Source organism: Prunus dulcis, chromosome 3 (genome assembly GCF_902201215.1).
Source record: "Prunus dulcis chromosome 3, ALMONDv2, whole genome shotgun sequence".
Classification (NCBI taxonomy): Eukaryota; Viridiplantae; Streptophyta; class Magnoliopsida; order Rosales; family Rosaceae; genus Prunus; species Prunus dulcis.
In genome coordinates this window covers 18,189,157-18,206,952 of record NC_047652.1, presented here as the reverse complement: position 1 = coordinate 18,206,952, position 17,796 = coordinate 18,189,157, and the positions used below count along the sequence as shown (strand labels likewise).

The 17,796-nt window shown below is 36.3% G+C and overlaps 2 protein-coding genes and 1 long non-coding RNA gene across 3 annotated transcripts; all 3 read right to left on the bottom strand.

Moving 5' to 3' along the window:
- Positions 1 to 1,532: 1,532 nt before the first annotated feature.
- Positions 1,533 to 4,517, bottom strand: LOC117621913 (receptor-like protein 7). Its single transcript, XM_034352441.1, has one exon. It carries the CDS (start codon positions 4,515 to 4,517, stop codon positions 1,533 to 1,535), a length of 2,985 nt encoding a protein of 994 aa, XP_034208332.1.
- An 847-nt stretch (positions 4,518 to 5,364) lies between these two features.
- On the bottom strand, positions 5,365 to 9,673 carry LOC117622446. The gene is made up of 4 exons (XR_004584990.1): positions 9,409 to 9,673; positions 9,126 to 9,230; positions 6,075 to 6,137; positions 5,365 to 5,948 (listed from the first exon to the last, which is right to left on the bottom strand). It is a non-coding gene; the product is annotated as an uncharacterized LOC117622446 (long non-coding RNA).
- A 3,783-nt stretch (positions 9,674 to 13,456) lies between these two features.
- Positions 13,457 to 16,960, bottom strand: LOC117621912 (receptor-like protein 7). Its single transcript, XM_034352440.1, has 2 exons — positions 16,922 to 16,960; positions 13,457 to 16,348 (listed from the first exon to the last, which is right to left on the bottom strand). The coding sequence occupies exons 1-2, from the start codon at positions 16,958 to 16,960 to the stop codon at positions 13,457 to 13,459; spliced, it is 2,931 nt and encodes a 976-aa protein (XP_034208331.1).
- Between the last annotated feature and the right edge of the window lie 836 nt (positions 16,961 to 17,796).

Below are 17,796 nucleotides of genomic sequence, written 5' to 3'. Positions count from 1 at the left end.
ATGATGATGAGGCAGCAACCATCTGTTTGTCTTCATGGGGTTGGAATTTGGCTCAGAAAGGAAACCCCCAAGTCCTTTTAGACAGAAAGCATATAACAAAACAATATCAATAAAATACAGAGCGAGATTTGACATTAGATTTTATAAAGACACAAGGATGGATGGCTGTATCTACCCCACAACCCTGCATGCATTTAGAGCCGAGTGTCATGGGGAGTTGTTTTGTATTGTCTTGGACTTGTTTGTTGGACGCATTTGAATGAGAAAGCACTGTTTTCTATTCTTTGCTTGCAGTGCAAAGAATTTGATAATTGCAAAACTACAAGCACATCAAACCTGTGAACAGCACATGACGTTTTTCACAATTTCACTCACTTCCCTGAAGACTGTCATTTGTTGAATTGTGTTGTTGTAAAGTATGTGCCACATAAATAGGTCAACATGTATATTATTATTACATAGAATTTCCTCCTACCATCTGATTCAAATCAGCACATTGGCACTCAGATCTATGGCCCAAAAGAGTTTATCATGTTCTGGGTTTTCTTGAAAAGTTGCTCTCTCTCTCTCTCTCTCTCTCTCACACACACACACACACATTTTATTTTTTGCTTTTTAATATGATATTCTTTTGGGGTTAGGAAAGTCAAGAAGAATAAACTAAGCATTCATTGAGAGACTTTGAACAATCACATAGGGATAGGGTTGAGAACTTGGAAACAATGTGATCCAAACAAACAAGCAGCAGAGAAAAGGTAAACAGAAAAAGACTTGGAAAACAAACAATGAAAATTACAGCCAGAGTTGACATAGTAGCCTAACTGCTCTCTTAGCTACAAGTGAACCACTGTGGAATCTATGGCTTCACCTGTTTGGGAAATTTAGCCACAAATGCTTGTAGGTTTTCTTTGTGGCCTTGTTCTTGCCATGGGATATATTGAGGGTTTGTTGGTCATTCAAAAGTTTTCATGGGGCATTTATGGAAGGGAATTTCCTAATTCATCTTACAAAGTGATTACAAGATACAGCCAAAAATCTTCTGGTGGTAAACAAGTAAATCAAGGCAGCAATGCAAGTAAAATTTTGGGTTCAACATTTTTAAAATCATGTGTCTTTCTTAACAAGAATCAAGAGAAGAACAGAGAAGGCAGAGAAGAACCTCAAGAGAGTTGGCAAATCACCTACTAGAAGTTGATAGTAGCAACATATACTGGCTGCAAAGCAAGCATTAAGCATCCAAATATTACAAACATTGTTGTACAAATTCATTAAGAACAACAATACAGGAAATCAAAGAAACTAAGCAAACAGGAAACATGAAATGTGGTTCGTAGCTAGTCGAAAACGTACAGAAACATATTACAAACATTGTTGTACAAATTCATACAAGCAACTTACAGCACCACAAATTAATACAAGCAAATTACACCACCACCCTTATTGTAATAAAACAGAATGCACCAGAGCCCATACAAGAATTCAAACAAACAACAGCAGCAGCTTCAAGATAAACATGGATTTAAAATAAGTACTTAGTTTCTGTGTCCTCTCCTCCCCCGTGTGCCTCTTGGCTGCCTCTTCCTGCTAAATTTCTCTAAAAACCATTCATGATTCTTGCTTGTCCAAAAGTTCCCCGCAACCACTCCAACTATTAGACCACTAACAACTCCTGGCAGAACCACATACCAATCTAGTGCAATTTGAAACCCGGAATCTTCATCTTCTTCAAAGATTGATGGTGGTAGCAATATTGAGCTATCACATTTCTTTGACAAAGGCTTTCCACACAGACCTGAGTTTCCTTGGTATGAATCTTCTAGGAATGTACCAAATTGTTGGCCAAGTGGTATAGGACCCCAAAGATGGTTATAGGATACATTGAAATATTCAAGGAAAGTGAGTTGTGCCAAATTACCGGGGATCCTTCCTGAGAGCTGGTTTCGGGAGAGATCCAACGATTCAAGAGCCGTCAAGTTCCATAAAGATGATGGGATGAGACCAGTGAGAGCGTTGTTGGAAAGGTTAAGGAAAAGAAGGCCTCTTAGATTCCCAATGACACCTGCTGGAATCTCTCCTTCAAATCTATTACTTGAGAAATCTATAAATCTAAGAAGATAAGGAGTCCATATAAATTTCAACTCAACACCTTTTGCGAAAGTCGTGATTGAGTATGGATAAGCAAAGCCATACGAATATTTAGCTGAGTTGTTGTCTGCTGTCGAAATGACTTGAAAATAAGTTTGCTGGCTCTCGTCAACAGATTTCATGGAATTCCAGTTCTCTAAGTAGTTAGAGGGCAACACACCTGAAAAACCATTGTCAGATAAATCAATGATGCACAACTTTGGGAAGTCATGGTTAGTTGCATACTTCCCAATCATGCCATGAAATCCATTAGACCTCAAACTGAGAAACTGTAGTGCTGGAAGTGCCCCTAACCAAGATGGGAAGATGTCACGCATATGATTGTTTCCAAGGTTAAGAAACTCTAATCGAGTGCAATTGGCCATTGATCTTGGTACTTTTCCCTGTAACTGATTGTAACTCAAATCAACCATTTTCAAACTATTTGCGACTGGACATATTTGAGGAATACTGCCATGAAATGAATTGTTCATCAGCATCAATATTTCAAGAGCACTGGAGTTCCCCAAACATTGTGGAAGCATGCCACTCAGGCTGTTGTTGGACAAATCAAGAATGTGCAAATGATTCAAGTTGCAGAACGAGGGCGAAATTTCTCCACTGTAATAATTGCTGCCGACCATGTAGTTTATGATTGATTGTGGTGGAATTGGCAGTGATCCTTGTAACATATTGGTCCGGAGATCTAAATGATATAGATTCTGCCATGGAAGATTGATTGGATTTTGGTCAAATCCCGTTAAGAAGTTGGAAGAGAGCTTGAGAAACAACAAAGTTTCTCTAGTTGCATTCCACACCCATTTTGGTATTTGCCCTTGAATGTTGTTGTCGCTAAGTCGTAAGAAGCGCAATTCGGATTGATATTTTAAAAATTCTGGAAACTCTGTTAAGTTGCATGACGTCAAATCTAGAGATTCAAGCTGTGGAACAGTAGCACTCAAATTGGTTATGATCTGCAGAGATAACTTGTTGTATGCTAATCGAAGATTCTTTAACTTTTTGGGCTGGGAAAACTGATCAAACTCAACTTGTCCACTCAAGCTATTAGAGGAAAGGTCAAGAATTTCAAGATTTTGGAGCTGGAAGAGTGACCTAGGAATTGCTCCGCTCAAATTGTTACCCCCGAGGTTTAGAGTAGTTAACTGGGTCAAATTCATAAGCCAAGATGGGATTTGACCAGTTATTTCGTTACCACCCAATTCTAGTAATGAAAGTTGCGTGAGGTTGGCCACAAAACTTGGGAATTTTCCCCTGAATTTGGTGGCCCAAAGGGACAAACTGTAGAGGTTGGTTAAACTTGCTATCCAAGACAAGGAATATTCAGAAACTAATTGGCCTGTGGAATTATTATTTGGAATGTCATTAAATGAATTCATGTCAAGGTCGTTGAGCTGGGTAAGGTTTCCGAGTGAAGATGGAATAAGGGGGTAAAAATGACACCAAGAGATGTCCAAAAAATTTAAGGAATGAAGGTTTCCCATAGAAGCAGGCAGCATACCAGAAAAATTTGTGAACCCAACAACCAATTTCTTGAAAACATTGCTCCTGTTAAAGTTAGGGAAATAACCGGTAAGGTTTGAGTTACCATTCACATCAAGAACCTCTAAGTTTGGTAGGTGGAAGATGCCAATTGGGAATTCCCCATACAACCCACAAATGTCAAGTTGGAGAGATGTAAGAGAAGATGCATTGACCAAGATATCAGGCACAGTGGAGTACATCTCTACCCAATTAAGATGAAGTTGTTTTATGGTGGTCAAGTTCTGAACCAGGCTTCTCATGTTGCCCTTGGTCAGTTTCAAAGGGAAACTATCATCATCAACTTTCTGAGAATTGAAAGACAGATCAAGGGTAGACAGCTTCGATAACTTTGAAATTTCTGATGGAATTTGGCCAGAGAATAAGGAATGTGAAAGGTTGAGATATGTTAGACTCGAAAGATCATGACCAAATCTTGATGGTATTTGAGAGAAATTGAAGTGATTATCTGAGAGGTCAAGCCACTGCAAGTGAACAAGGCGGAAGAGAGTGTTGCTGGAATTGATAGAACCGTAGAGACAGCTGCTACGGAGATCAAGGCCGACAACATGGCCAAAGTCTTCATCACACTCAACACCATCCCATGAACAACAATTACTCCGATTCCCATCTCCTTCTCGCGTCCAAAATGAAACCTTCGGATAAGCAAGAGGATCCGCAGAAACAGACTTCTTAATTGCAAAGCTTTCCTTGAACTGCAGCAAGGCTGAGCACTCATCAACCTGGCCAAGTGCCTGACTCTGTACAGGTGAAAAACAGTGAGTGGCATTGAGTAATAGCAAAATAAAACTACATACAGAAATAAACTTCGACCACCACGATTCCATTCCCATCGAAGCTTTGTTTTCTGATTATGTATGCTTAATTATGGCTCTCACACAATTAAGGGTGGAGAAATTATAAGCTCCTTTTATAGACACAGCTCATGCAAAATAACCAAGGAAAATGGGGATGCTTGATGAGCGGTGATGAAGCCAAATCAATCACGTAGAGAAATGAACTTCGACCGCCACGATTCCATTCCCATTGCAATTTTGTTTTCTAATTATGTATGCTTAATTATGGCTCTCACACAATTAAGGGTGGAGAAATTATAAACTCCTTTTATAGACGCACAACTCAAGAAAAACGTGGTTGTAACTAGAGAAAGTATAAAAAAGGGAAGGAAAAAAAATAAAATAAAGTCAAGTCGTCTGCAGGTTTGACATTTATTTGCTGGAAGTATTGATCCACAGAGTCTTTTGCATGTAAACACAAACATTGCTGTCAAACTATAATTATTAAAAGTAGTGACATAATTCACACAATTAAGGGTGGAGAAATTATAAGCTCCTTTTATAGACACAGCTCATGCAAAATAACCAAGGAAAATGGGGATGCTTGATGATCGGTGATGAAGCCAAATCAATCACTTCAAGACTTTTAAAGTCAAGTCGTCTGCAGGTTTGATATTTATTTTGCTGGAAGCATTGTTCCACAGAGTCTTTTGCATGTAACCACAAACATTGCTGTCAAACTATAATTATTAAAAGTAGTGACGTAATCGAACATGATCGCTTTGAACATAATTTGTGAACCCAAATGTGTTGCTGAGGAGAGGAGGGCATTTCCCTCCTCCTCTCTTTTATTTCCATGTTATTTTTTTAGGTTAGTGAAAAAAAAAACAGATACTTTTGGAAATGAAAAATGAGCTGTCTTTTATCTTTGCTTACTTGTTGTAAAAATTAATACAAGCAACTTACAGCACCACAAATTAATACAAGCAAAATACACACCACCACCCTTATTGTAATAAAACAGAATGCACCAGACCCCATACAATTATTCTAAACAACAGCAGCTGCAGCTGCAAGATAAACATAGATTTAAAATAAGTACCTAGTTTCTGTGTCCTTTCCTTCCCCGTGTGACTCTTGGCTGCCTCTTTCTGCTAAATTTCTCTAAAAACCATTCATGATTCTTGCTTGTCCAGAAGTTCCCAGCAACCACTAAAAGCTCCTGGCAGAACCACATACCAATCTAGTGCAATTTGAAACCCGGAATCTTCATCTTCTTCAAAGATTGATGGCGGTAGCGATATTGAGCTATCACATTTCTTTGACAAAGGCTTCAAAAAAAGACCTGAGTTTCCCTAGTATGAAACTTCTAGGAATGTACCAAATTGTTCGCCAAGTGGTATAGGACCCCAAAGATGGTTATAGGATACGTTGAAACAGCTTGTCATTAGTTCAAACCACATAAGAATTACTTGACTTCATTTACAGCTGTACAACCATAGCAATTAGTTCAAATTTATCCCAACCAATTGTCAATTGATGCCATTAGCTAATTACTATGCTCTATTCACAAAACCGAAAACAATAAATTGAAATTTCAACATAGAAACACACCTCTTGCTTAACATAACCAAAAACAATCACCAAACAGCACTATCTAAAGCAGAAAAACAACACCTACAAAACATCAAAACAAAACATGATTAAGAAAGAAGAGAAAAAGCAAGAAAAAATCAAAAGAATTGCAGTTTATGATTTTCTAGTCCCAAAACTGTCCAAATATGTTGTTCTTTGCAGTGTTTTTATATGAGATGCCTGAACTTTGTTAGTCCACTTCTAAAACAAAAGAAAAGTCCTAGAAAACAAAAACAAACAGAGATAGAAAAAAAAAGAATATCAGCCATCATCAAAATCCAAAGCAAAAATCAGAGTCAAACTTCGACCAACAGATCAATAGTTGGGAAGGGAAAAAACATTCATGAATTAACTATTATTTCTTAATTACATCTATAGCCTAATGAAGCAAAATGGACACACACCAACAATAGCACAACTATAGAATAAGAATTTTCAAACAACACAATATCCAAAAACTAATTAAACAGAGCTTCTATAGCCTAACCAAGCAAAACAGATGTAATCAATAACATTAAATGACTGTGTGACTCCATGATACCACAAACAAAAATTAGTGCAACCCCAACTCCTCTTACACCTCCAAACCTCAGACAAAGAAGCTCTCTGCATGGTCAAATTTTATCTCAATTGAAATGTGTTTTGTGTTTTGCCAATTTGTTCCAGATAATAGAGGTAGTGTTCAAACTTAGAAAGAGAGAATAATTAAAATTCAGAATTAGAATTCAAATATTGGAGGTAGTGCTCAAACTTTGAACATCTCTAACATGACATCACCAAATCAGTAAATATTACATAAAATTAGTATAAAAAAACATGAACAGAAAAACAAAAAATAAAATAAGAAAGCAAATATTAACAACAATAGATCATTACACAATTTGTGTAATTAGTGCCACATGTGCTACATCTTTAACAGTGTTTTGATATGTAGCCAACCTTTTTTTTAAAAAAAATCTCATCCTCATTGTTAAAAATTGATGATCTTTTCCCACTTTAAAGTTATTTCCACTATGAATTGGAAAAAGAAAAAAAAAAACATTTATTAAAAAAAAGTTTTTTCACTAAATGTATTGCAATACATAACACAACAATTTCTTTTGTTTCTATATAATATCCTAATTTCCTTTGTTTCCATGGAAAATTGGCATTTTTCAGATAAGGAAAAGCCAGAGAACAATTTCATTAAGTAGAGTCTCAATTGCATTGCATTGGACACTTGTTTTTTTTTTTTTTTTTTCAGGTTTAATCCAAAAGAAACAGAAAGGAGGAGAAATATTATGCAGATAAGATTCAAGTCTCTGACTGACATATTAAAAAAACACACACACTGAAAAGCATTATCCTGAACTGAAGCTTTCAATTCCCATATCAATATCAAATTCCAAAAAGTCCAACTTCTAAAAACAAAATACATAAAAACCAACCCATGAATCAAAACAGCATAAAAAATAACCCAAAAAACAGAGAAAATTGCACCAAGATCCATGATCCATCTATTTATAATTACTGTCACTCTATATATTAACTTGCTTTCAGAGCCTTCAACTGTCGAATCAACATCAAACCACTAAAAGAAAGAACGTCTCTTGACAAAAAATCTCCCAGCCAACAAATTCTTCATATGGAAGAAATACTTGGGAATGGAAGGTATAGTGCTACCACCCTTCTCTTTCTTTTTCTCTTTCTCACTCACACAAACATATATTCTAGTGTTCCAAACAACCAATGCTCTAATAATAAGAATGAAACAGGAAGCACAGTAGGCTGTATGAGTGAGACTATAAGTAAAGAAAGAGCTGAAGCTGCGAAGAATGATGCAGAACTACCACTCTTCAATTTAAAAAGAGTTTTAGCTGCAACAAACAACTTCAATGTAGCGAATAAAATGGGAGAGGGAGGATTTGGCCCTGTTTATAAGGTGACACTTTCTAAACTGCTTGATAAATACTAATGTACAGTTTATCTAATATATGCTGACTTGGACAGGCCAAAGACAACAGATTTAGGTTCCTTGAAGGAGGCAGCAAAAATCTTCATTCCAGGTATACTGTAGCATGATTTCTATTTTCTCAGCCTCTCTAATTCTATAAACCAAAAACTTCAATATATAACTTTAATTTTCTGTAAGCGTTGATCTAGATTTACATTCCCTTTGTCTTGACAACTCAAGTGAACATTAATCAAAAGTCACCATAAACAATCAAAATCACAAAACCACTCTCTCACTCAGGATTGAATCGTTGCACAGACTGTGATCTACATAAGCCTGCGGCAATCCTAATATCTAGGATATTATGTTCAATTGTAATTTTAAAGGACAAACCATACACATTCAAGCAAGAACTCTACAGCATGCCTGCTCAATCAGGCCATACAATTTTCAGAACTTATGTACCAAGCATATCGAACTGACAAAGTAAACCATATGTTTCCCCAGACGCCATATGCTTGAGAGTCAATCTAGATAAATGGGTTTTAAAACATGAATTATTTCAAGAAGATAAAAGGAAACCTTTCTTTCTAGTTGAACATAAGGAATTTAGGATCGAATTTAAGAATCTGTGACATATGCAGAAAAGCTTCGCAGTCAAGAACTATATTTTTCATATACAGAAACCAAAGTTTAAGCCACATAGCTATGTCTCAGAGCATAGGGTGAAAAAATTGACGCGAGCAGAACTTAGAGAGTACACAAAGAAGGGAAGATGGCACTTTATCAGTATGGTTGCTGGTTAATCATTCCCATTTTCTATTTTGTCGAAACCTGATTAATCTTCACTTCTTTTTCCCTTGAGTTTTATCATTAATTTTTTTCTCCATATTTAGGATACAGCAACCAAAAGCAGATAAAAAAAGGAATTTTTTTTTTTTTTTTTAAAAGCACGCTTGGTCTTTGCTTTCCAGTGTTTTATCGGCAACCAAAACTGAAATTGGGAATGATTTCCATTTCTAAAATTTCTCCAAGAGAGCAAAGTCATTGAAACGACAATTGATTAAAAAAATTAATAATAATAACGATGGAAATACCTGAGCTAATATGTGAGATTCAATCCCTTCCTGATAGAACCCAATATGTTGTGAAATATAAATACCTCATCTCCTCTTATATAGCATTATGGATTACCCAAGAACCTGAAGTCAAATTAACCAAATAAATGAACCCAAATTCGTAAAAAATAAATAAAAAATACCCTAAAATAGAACATGGCTCACACCCACGCTCTACAAAGGACGAAAAATCTCCCAGCCAACAAACAAATTCATGAAATGAAGACCAAAAGATCTGTTAAAAAGTTGACGGTATGCATACCTGAAGACAAAGGATGCAAAAACTCGCAAGCAAGAAAGATGGAAGACGTCTGAGTCGAAGGCTGTAGAAACGATGAGAAATCTCCCAACCACAAATCTGTGAGACAAAGACTAAAAGTGCGGCTGGATTTGCAGCGCACCTCCCAAACGAAAATCGACGCCCCCCCACGCATGTCTAACAATGAATGCGGATCTTCCATGGCTGCCCCCCAACTAGCTGGTTCGAAATGAACTGAAAATGGACGCCTTCTCTGAGCGAACGAAACGTTCGCAGCGGAGGGGAAGGGGCAAAAAGGGAACAGAGGAAGATGTTTAGTTGAGGGCAGTTTTGTCAATTTACTGTTATGAAGAGAAAACAAAACGTAAAACAACAGTAAAATGAGGGGCATTTCCGTCATTATACTGTGCTTAGGAACAGTGTTTAGTTGGATTGAGCTTTAGTGTGTGTGTATATATATATAAAATTTCTCCTTTAGTTTAGTAAAGCTTAATTGCCCCGCTGTGGCGTTTTTTGAATGAACTATCCTTTACCGACCAAAAACAAAAACACAAACACTTTTCCTGGGATTCGAACAGGTGACCAAGTGGTGGGAGAGGGGGAAGGGACAATTTTTTTGAATTTAATATAAAAATACCATTTTGCCCTAAAATCATCTTTAAAATAATAATAAAAGAAAATCAATAAAAAACTAAAAAATAGAAAAAGAAAAATCAAGTTTGGGGAAGTAGAAATCATAGAGAGGGGGAGAGAGAGAAAGAGAGAGAGAGAGTTTAATTTTAATTTTAATTTTTTAATAAATTTTGATGCAAAAATACTATTTTACCCTTGCACTTAACAAAAAGGTTAACAAAATTGACGATAAGACCATTTGTCCTGAGAGCATCTCCAATTGATGTGTCAAAAGTGCCACATAGACATTTAACGGCTAAAAATAACATCTCACATCACTATGTGTCAAAGCTGATGTGAAATGAAGGCTGAAGGTTGAGATGTTATTTTTGACATTACAAAAGCAAGATGTCAAATGAATATTTTTTTATTTTTTATTTTCTTTTCTGTTTAATTAAAAATAAATCAACACTAAAATGTAATAAAATAATAATTTAATTTTACATATCGGGTAGAGTGTAAAGTTATATAAGATATCAAATTGTCACATTAGTCATCAAATTTAAATTTGATGTTTGGTATTTGACATATCTCTTGGAGATGCTCTAACGAAACTAAAATTAAAGGACCACGAAACCATTTTGGAAATTGAGATATTCAAATGCAAATCTAATATAAATTCAGAGACTAATAAAACCATTAACCCCAATATCATATCTAGTGCTACTTGAGTTAAAAGTTGATATATAAAGTCATCAATTAAACACAATTATTTTAAAGTAAATCATTTTATTTTTGAAGAAAATAAGTGAATTAAGACTAACTATCCAAATCGTCTCGTGTCCTCTCGCAAATCTTATAGATCAGTCAGCCAACTTTAAAGCAGAATTAGATGCTGCTTCAAATTGAAACGTAGAGTAGAGACTCAATTTTTTTCTTCGTTGCTGCTGCTTCTTCGGCTCCACCTGGGATACAATGACCATGTACAACGCTGGTTGCCTGCAAATCTGAGATCGCAATTGCTGCAGTGTCTTAATGAAGCAGAGTCAGAGCTCGTTGGCCACCATTTTCTTCATCCTCTGCCTTCATCAAGGTTAGTGTCTCTTCTTGTCCCTTTCTCCAGTTCCATGTTCTTTGTTCAACGGATATGATTGAGACCAGGCTAGGTGGTTCAGTAGGTCAAAAGTTGATAGCAACCCTCCAATTGATCCAAGAACTCAAATTTCTGAAATCTCAATTCTGTAGTAGAAAAGTATAAATAAAATTCCCACTATCACTATATTGAGCTCTAATACGTTCATTCCTCAGCTAATAATTTGCCTAATTAATTGTGGATTTTAATTGAAAATGTAAAAGAAACCATATGCTGCATCAGATTAAGGAATAGAGATATTTACTCATATACTCCTTCTTAGCACTAAAACTATAAATAAACCATACACCATTTAATTTATATAAAGATACCTAAAAACCCAAAAAGAGATAGTTGGCCCTATTAAATTTAATTTTGATTATTAAATTACTTTAATGCCCTATTGAGTGTTTTGGATTTTTTTATGAGTTTTTGGGTTGGATTTCTTTTAAGAAATTAATGGCTGTTTTGTAATTTAAAAGAAGTTAAGAGTCTTTTTGTTATGTTGTAAATGAGTTTTGAGTGTGTTTTTTTTTTAATAATTTGAACTTCTATGTTGGGTATAATAGTGAATCTCCCGAATAGAGATATTTAGTCATATACATATGTGTTTCATCTTTCTACCTCTTCTTCCTTCTTCCAAGGAACACCAAAAAGTCACATATCACATAGGAGGCTGTGTTTCTCCAGTTTCCTCTTCAAGAAAATAAATGTGGCACTGGCATTGGATACCAGCCACAGCAATAGAAGACTTTTTAGATGATGATGAGGCAGCAACCATCTGTTTGTCTTCATGGGGTTGGAATTTGGCTCAGAAAGGAAACCCCCAAGTCCTTTTAGACAGAAAGCATATAACAAAACAATATCAATAAAATACAGAGAGAGATTTGACATTAGATTTTATAAAGACACAAGGATGGATGGCTGTATCTACCCCACACCCCTGCATGCATTTAGAGCCGAGTGTCATGGGGAGTTGTTTTGTATTGTCTTGGACTTGTTTGTTGGACGCATTTGAATGAGAAATCACTGTTTTCTATTCTTTGCTTGCAGTGCAAAGAATTTGATAATTGCAAAACTACAAGCACATCAAACCTGTGAACAGCACATGAAAATTTTCACAATTTCACTCACTTCCCTGAAGACTGTCATTTGTTGAATTATGTTGTCGTAAAGTATGTGCCACATAAATAGGTCAACATGTATATTATTATTACATAGAATTTCCTCCTACCATCTGATTCAAATCAGCACATTGGCACTCAGATCTATGGCCCAAAAGAGTTTATCATGTTCTGGGTTTTCTTGAAAAGTTGCTCTCTCTCTCTCTCTCTCTCTCTCTCTCTCTCTCTCTCTCACACACACACACACACATTTTATTTTTTGCTTTTTAATATGATATTCTTTTGGGGTTAGGAAAGTCAAGAAGAATAAACTAAGCATTCATTGAGAGACTTTGAACAATCACATAGGGATAGGGTTGAGAACTTGGAAACAATGTGATCCAAACAAACAAGCAGCAGAGAAAAGGTAAACAGAAAAAGACTTGGAAAACAAACAATGAAAATTACAGCCAGAGTTGACATAGTAGCCTAACTGCTCTCTTAGCTACAAGTGAACCACTGTGGAATCTATGGCTTCACCTGTTTGGGAAATTTAGCCACAAATGCTTGTAGGTTTTCTTTGTGGCCTTGTTCTTGCCATGGGATATATTGAGGGTTTGTTGGTCATTCAAAAGTTTTCATGGGGCATTTATGGAAGGGAATTTCCTAATTCATCTTACAAAGTGATTACAAGATACAGCCAAAAATCTTCTGGTGGTAAACAAGTAAATCAAGGCAGCAATGCAAGTAAAATTTTGGGTTCAACATTTTTAAAATCATGTGTCTTTCTTAACAAGAATCAAGAGAAGAACAGAGAAGGCAGAGAAGAACCTCAAGAGAGTTGGCAAATCACCTACTAGAAGTTGATAGTAGCAACATATACTGGCTGCAAAGCAAGCATTAAGCATCCAAATATTACAAACATTGTTGTACAAATTCATTAAGAACAACAATACAGGAAATCAAAGAAACTAAGCAAACAGGAAACATGAAATGTGGTTCGTAGCTAGTCGAAAACGTACAGAAACATATTACAAACATTGTTGTACAAATTCATACAAGCAACTTACAGCACCACAAATTAATACAAGCAAATTACACCACCACCCTTATTGTAATAAAACAGAATGCACCAGACCCCATACAAGAATTCAAACAAACAACACCAGCAGCTTCAAGATAAACATGGATTTAAAATAAGTACTTAGTTTCTGTGTCCTCTCCTCCCCCGTGTGCCTCTTGGCTGCCTCTTCCTGCTAAATTTCTCTAAAAACCATTCATGATTCTTGCTTGTCCAAAAGTTCCCCGCAACCACTCCAACTATTAGACCAGTAACAACTCCTGGCAGAACCACATACCAATCTAGTGCAATTTGAAACCCGGAATCTTCATCTTCTTCAAAGATTGATGGTGGTAGCAATATTGAGCTATCACATTTCTTTGACAAAGGCTTTCCACACAGACCTGAGTTTCCTTGGTATGAATCTTCTAGGAATGTACCAAATTGTTGGCCAAGTGGTATAGGACCCCAAAGATGGTTATAGGATACATTGAAATATTCAAGGAAAGTGAGTTGTGCCAAATTACCGGGGATCCTTCCTGAGAGCTGGTTTCGGGAGAGATCCAACGATTCAAGAGCCGTCAAGTTCCATAAAGATGATGGGATGAGACCAGTGAGAGCGTTGTTGGAAAGGTTAAGGAAAAGAAGGCCTCTTAGATTCCCAATGACACCTGCTGGAATCTCTCCTTCAAATCTATTACTTGAGAAATCTATAAATCTAAGAAGATAAGGAGTCCATATAAATTTCAACTCAACACCTTTTGCGAAAGTCGTGATTGAGTATGGATAAGCAAAGCCATACGAATATTTAGCTGAGTTGTTGTCTGCTGTCGAAATGACTTGAAAATAAGTTTGCTGGCTCTCGTCAACAGATTTCATGGAATTCCAGTTCTCTAAGTAGTTAGAGGGCAACACACCTGAAAAACCATTGTCAGATAAATCAATGATGCACAACTTTGGGAAGTCATGGTTAGTTGCATACTTCCCAATCATGCCATGAAATCCATTAGACCTCAAACTGAGAAACTGTAGTGCTGGAAGTGCCCCTAACCAAGATGGGAAGATGTCACGCATATGATTGTTTCCAAGGTTAAGAAACTCTAATCGAGTGCAATTGGCCATTGATCTTGGTACTTTTCCCTGTAACTGATTGTAACTCAAATCAACCATTTTCAAACTATTTGCGACTGGACATATTTGAGGAATACTGCCATGAAATGAATTGTTCATCAGCATCAATATTTCAAGAGCACTGGAGTTCCCCAAACATTGTGGAAGCATGCCACTCAGGCTGTTGTTGGACAAATCAAGAATGTGCAAATTATTCAAGTTGCAGAACGAGGGCGAAATTTCTCCACTGTAATGATTGCTGCCGACCATATAGTTTATGATTGATTGTGGTGGAATTGGCAGTGATCCTTGTAACATATTGGTCCGGAGATCTAAATGATATAGATTCTGCCATGGAAGATTGATTGGATTTTGGTCAAATCCCGTTAAGAAGTTGGAAGAGAGCTCGAGAAACAACAAAGTTTCTCTAGTTGCATTCCACACCCATTTTGGTATTTGCCCTTGAATGTTGTTGTCGCCAAGTTGTAAGAAGCGCAATTTGGATTGATATTTTAAAAATTCTGGAAACTCTGTTAAGTTGCATGACGTCAAATCTAGAAGTTCAAGCTGTGGAACAGTAGCACTCAAATTGGTTATGATCTGCAGAGATAACTTGTTGTATGCTAATAGAAGATCCTTTAACTTTTTGGGCTGGGAAAACTGATCAAACTCAACTTGTCCACTCAAGCTATTAGAGGAAAGGTCAAGAATTTCCAGATTTTGGAGCTGGAAGAGTGACCTAGGAATTGCTCCGCTCAAATTGTTACCCCCGAGGTATAGAGTAGTTAACTGGGTCAAATTCATAAGCCAAGATGGAATTTGACCAGTTATTTCGTTACCACCCAATTCTAGTAATGAAAGTTGCGTGAGGTTGGCCACAAAACTTGGGAATTTCCCCCTGAATTTGTTGGCCCAAAGGGACAAACTGTAGAGGTTGGTTAAACTTGCTATCCAAGACAAGGAATATTCAGAAAATAATTGGCCTGTGGAATTATTATTTGGAACGTCATAAAATCCACCCATGTCAAGGTAGTTGAGCTGGGTAAGGTTTCCGAGTGAAGATGGAATAAGGGGGTAAAAATGACACAAAGAGATGTCCAAAAAATTTAAGGAATGAAGGTTTCCCATAGAAGCAGGCAGCATACCAGAGAAATTTGTGGCCCCGACATTCAATTTCTTGAAAACATTGCTCCTGTTAAAGTTAGGGAAATAACCGGTAAGGTTTGAGTTACCATTCACATCAAGAACCTCTAAGTTTGGTAGGTGGAAGATGCCAATTGGGAATTCCCCATACAACCCACAAATGTCAAGTTGGAGAGATGTAAGAGAAGATGCATTGACCAAGATATCAGGCACAGTGGAGTACATCTCTACCCAATTAAGATGAAGTTGTTTTATGGTGGTCAAGTTCTGAACCAGGCTTCTCATGTTGCCCTTGGTCAGTTTCAAAGGGAAACTATCATCATCAACTTTCTGAGAATTGAAAGACAGATCAAGGGTAGACAGCTTCGATAACTTTGAAATTTCTGATGGAATTTGGCCAGAGAATAAGGAATGTGAAAGGTTGAGATATGTTAGACTCGAAAGATCATGACCAAATCTTGATGGTATTTGAGAGAAATTGAAGTGATTATCTGAGAGGTCAAGCCACTGCAAGTGAACAAGGCGGAAGAGAGTGTTGCTGGAATTGATAGAACCGTAGAGACAGCTGCTACGGAGATCAAGGCCGACAACATGGCCAAAGTCTTCATCACACTCAACACCATCCCATGAACAACAATTACTCCGATTCCCATCTCCTTCTCGCGTCCAAAATGAAACCTTCGGATAAGCAAGAGGATCTGCAGAAACAGACTTGTTAATTGCAAAGCTTTCCTTGAACTGCAGCAAGGCTGAGCACTCATCAACCTGGCCAAGTGTCCGGGTCTGCACAAATAAAAAACAGTGAGTAGCAATGAGTGACAGAAAAATAAAACAACGTAGAGAAATGAACTTCGACCGCCACGATTCCATTCCCATTGCAATTTTGTTTTCTAATTATGTATGCTTAATTATGGCTCTCACACAATTAAGGGTGGAGAAATTATAAACTCCTTTTATAGACGCACAACTCAAGAAAAACGTGGTTGTAACTAGAGAAAGTATAAAAAAGGGAAGGAAAAAAAAAAAAAAAAAAAGAATCGAAAAAAAGAGTAAGGGAATCAAAGAGAAGAAGCCAAGAAGGTGAAGAGAAGTTTATCGTCTTCAAAGTCTTCCAAAGCTAGCCATTCAAAGTCTTAAAGCTGGTTCTAACTACCAAGTAAATAAAGTATTAAAACACTCACAATCCCTTTAATTTAGTCACGAATCTACCGAAAATTTTCAAAAAAGTTGCTTTATTATTATTAGATATAAATAACGTTCAAAAGCACGAATTAAAGGAGAGGATGAAGGGAAAAAAAACAGATACTTTTGGAAATGGAAAATGAGCTGTCTTTGCTTACTTGGTTACAACTTTACAAAAGAATGCGTTGACATTGACTTGAAGTCAAGCTTCATAGATTCCACTATTACTAGTCTTTTTACTTTTAATTAAAGAGTGCTGCTAAACGAACTTTAAAATTAACTGAGTAAACCATACTATCAAATTATTTATTGAATTACTAATTTATCCTAATATAAAATGACCAAAATAGATATATTGAATTGTAAAACAAATTATTTTAATAAGTACATCATATTCACCATATTCAACCCTAATCAAACGCAAGGGAATGCCAAGAAGTTTGTTTGATACAGTTCTTAGTCACTGGTGGTAGATAACACTCTAGCGGATACATGCTCCACTCCTATAGGTTCTTTAAGGGGCAGTGGATGATTCATACGAAGAGGAAAAATAAATAAATAATTTATTGGATGAAGGTTGAGTCCTTCAAACTTAGGACATTCTCTTGGTTTCTTTTTTCTATTTTTCTATTTATTATTTGGTTCTGGAACTACAAAAAGGAAGAAGGAAGAGTAATTAAAAATAGGGACCTACAGAACAGATTTAGATGACCAGTATGAGCATTGGTTGTCTATGTAGAAATTTCAAAGGGTAGTAGGTTAATTTTAAATTCATCCAGTAATAACTAGAGATCAAAAAACAAATCCAAAACAACTTACAATGGTTGTAATATCTTCAACAACATCATCTCCAGCTGCAGAGGAGGCATTAGGTTTGGTGTTGTGTGATAGTGTATAGGGGTATTTTTGATAATTAAATGAGGTGTGCTTAGTTAATTTTATATTTTAATTTAAATATTATGGTGTACTTAGATTATAGGGTGTACTCAGTTAATTTTAGGGTTCGTTTAGCAACACTCTTGATTAAATTTCAAAGTAATTTTTGAGTA

Bases quoted from the DNA above. Each gene is read 5' to 3' on its own strand.
- LOC117621913 (XM_034352441.1), bottom strand. From the start codon at position 4,517: ATGGGAATGGAATCGTGGTGGTCGAAGTTTATTTCTGTATGTAGTTTT.
- LOC117621912 (XM_034352440.1), bottom strand. From the start codon at position 16,960: ATGAAGCTTGACTTCAAGTCAATGTCAACGCATTCTTTT. The intron at 16,349-16,921 runs GTAAAGTTGTAA...TTATTTGTGCAG, and splicing joins CAATGTCAACGCATTCTTTT to ACCCGGACACTTGGCCAGGT.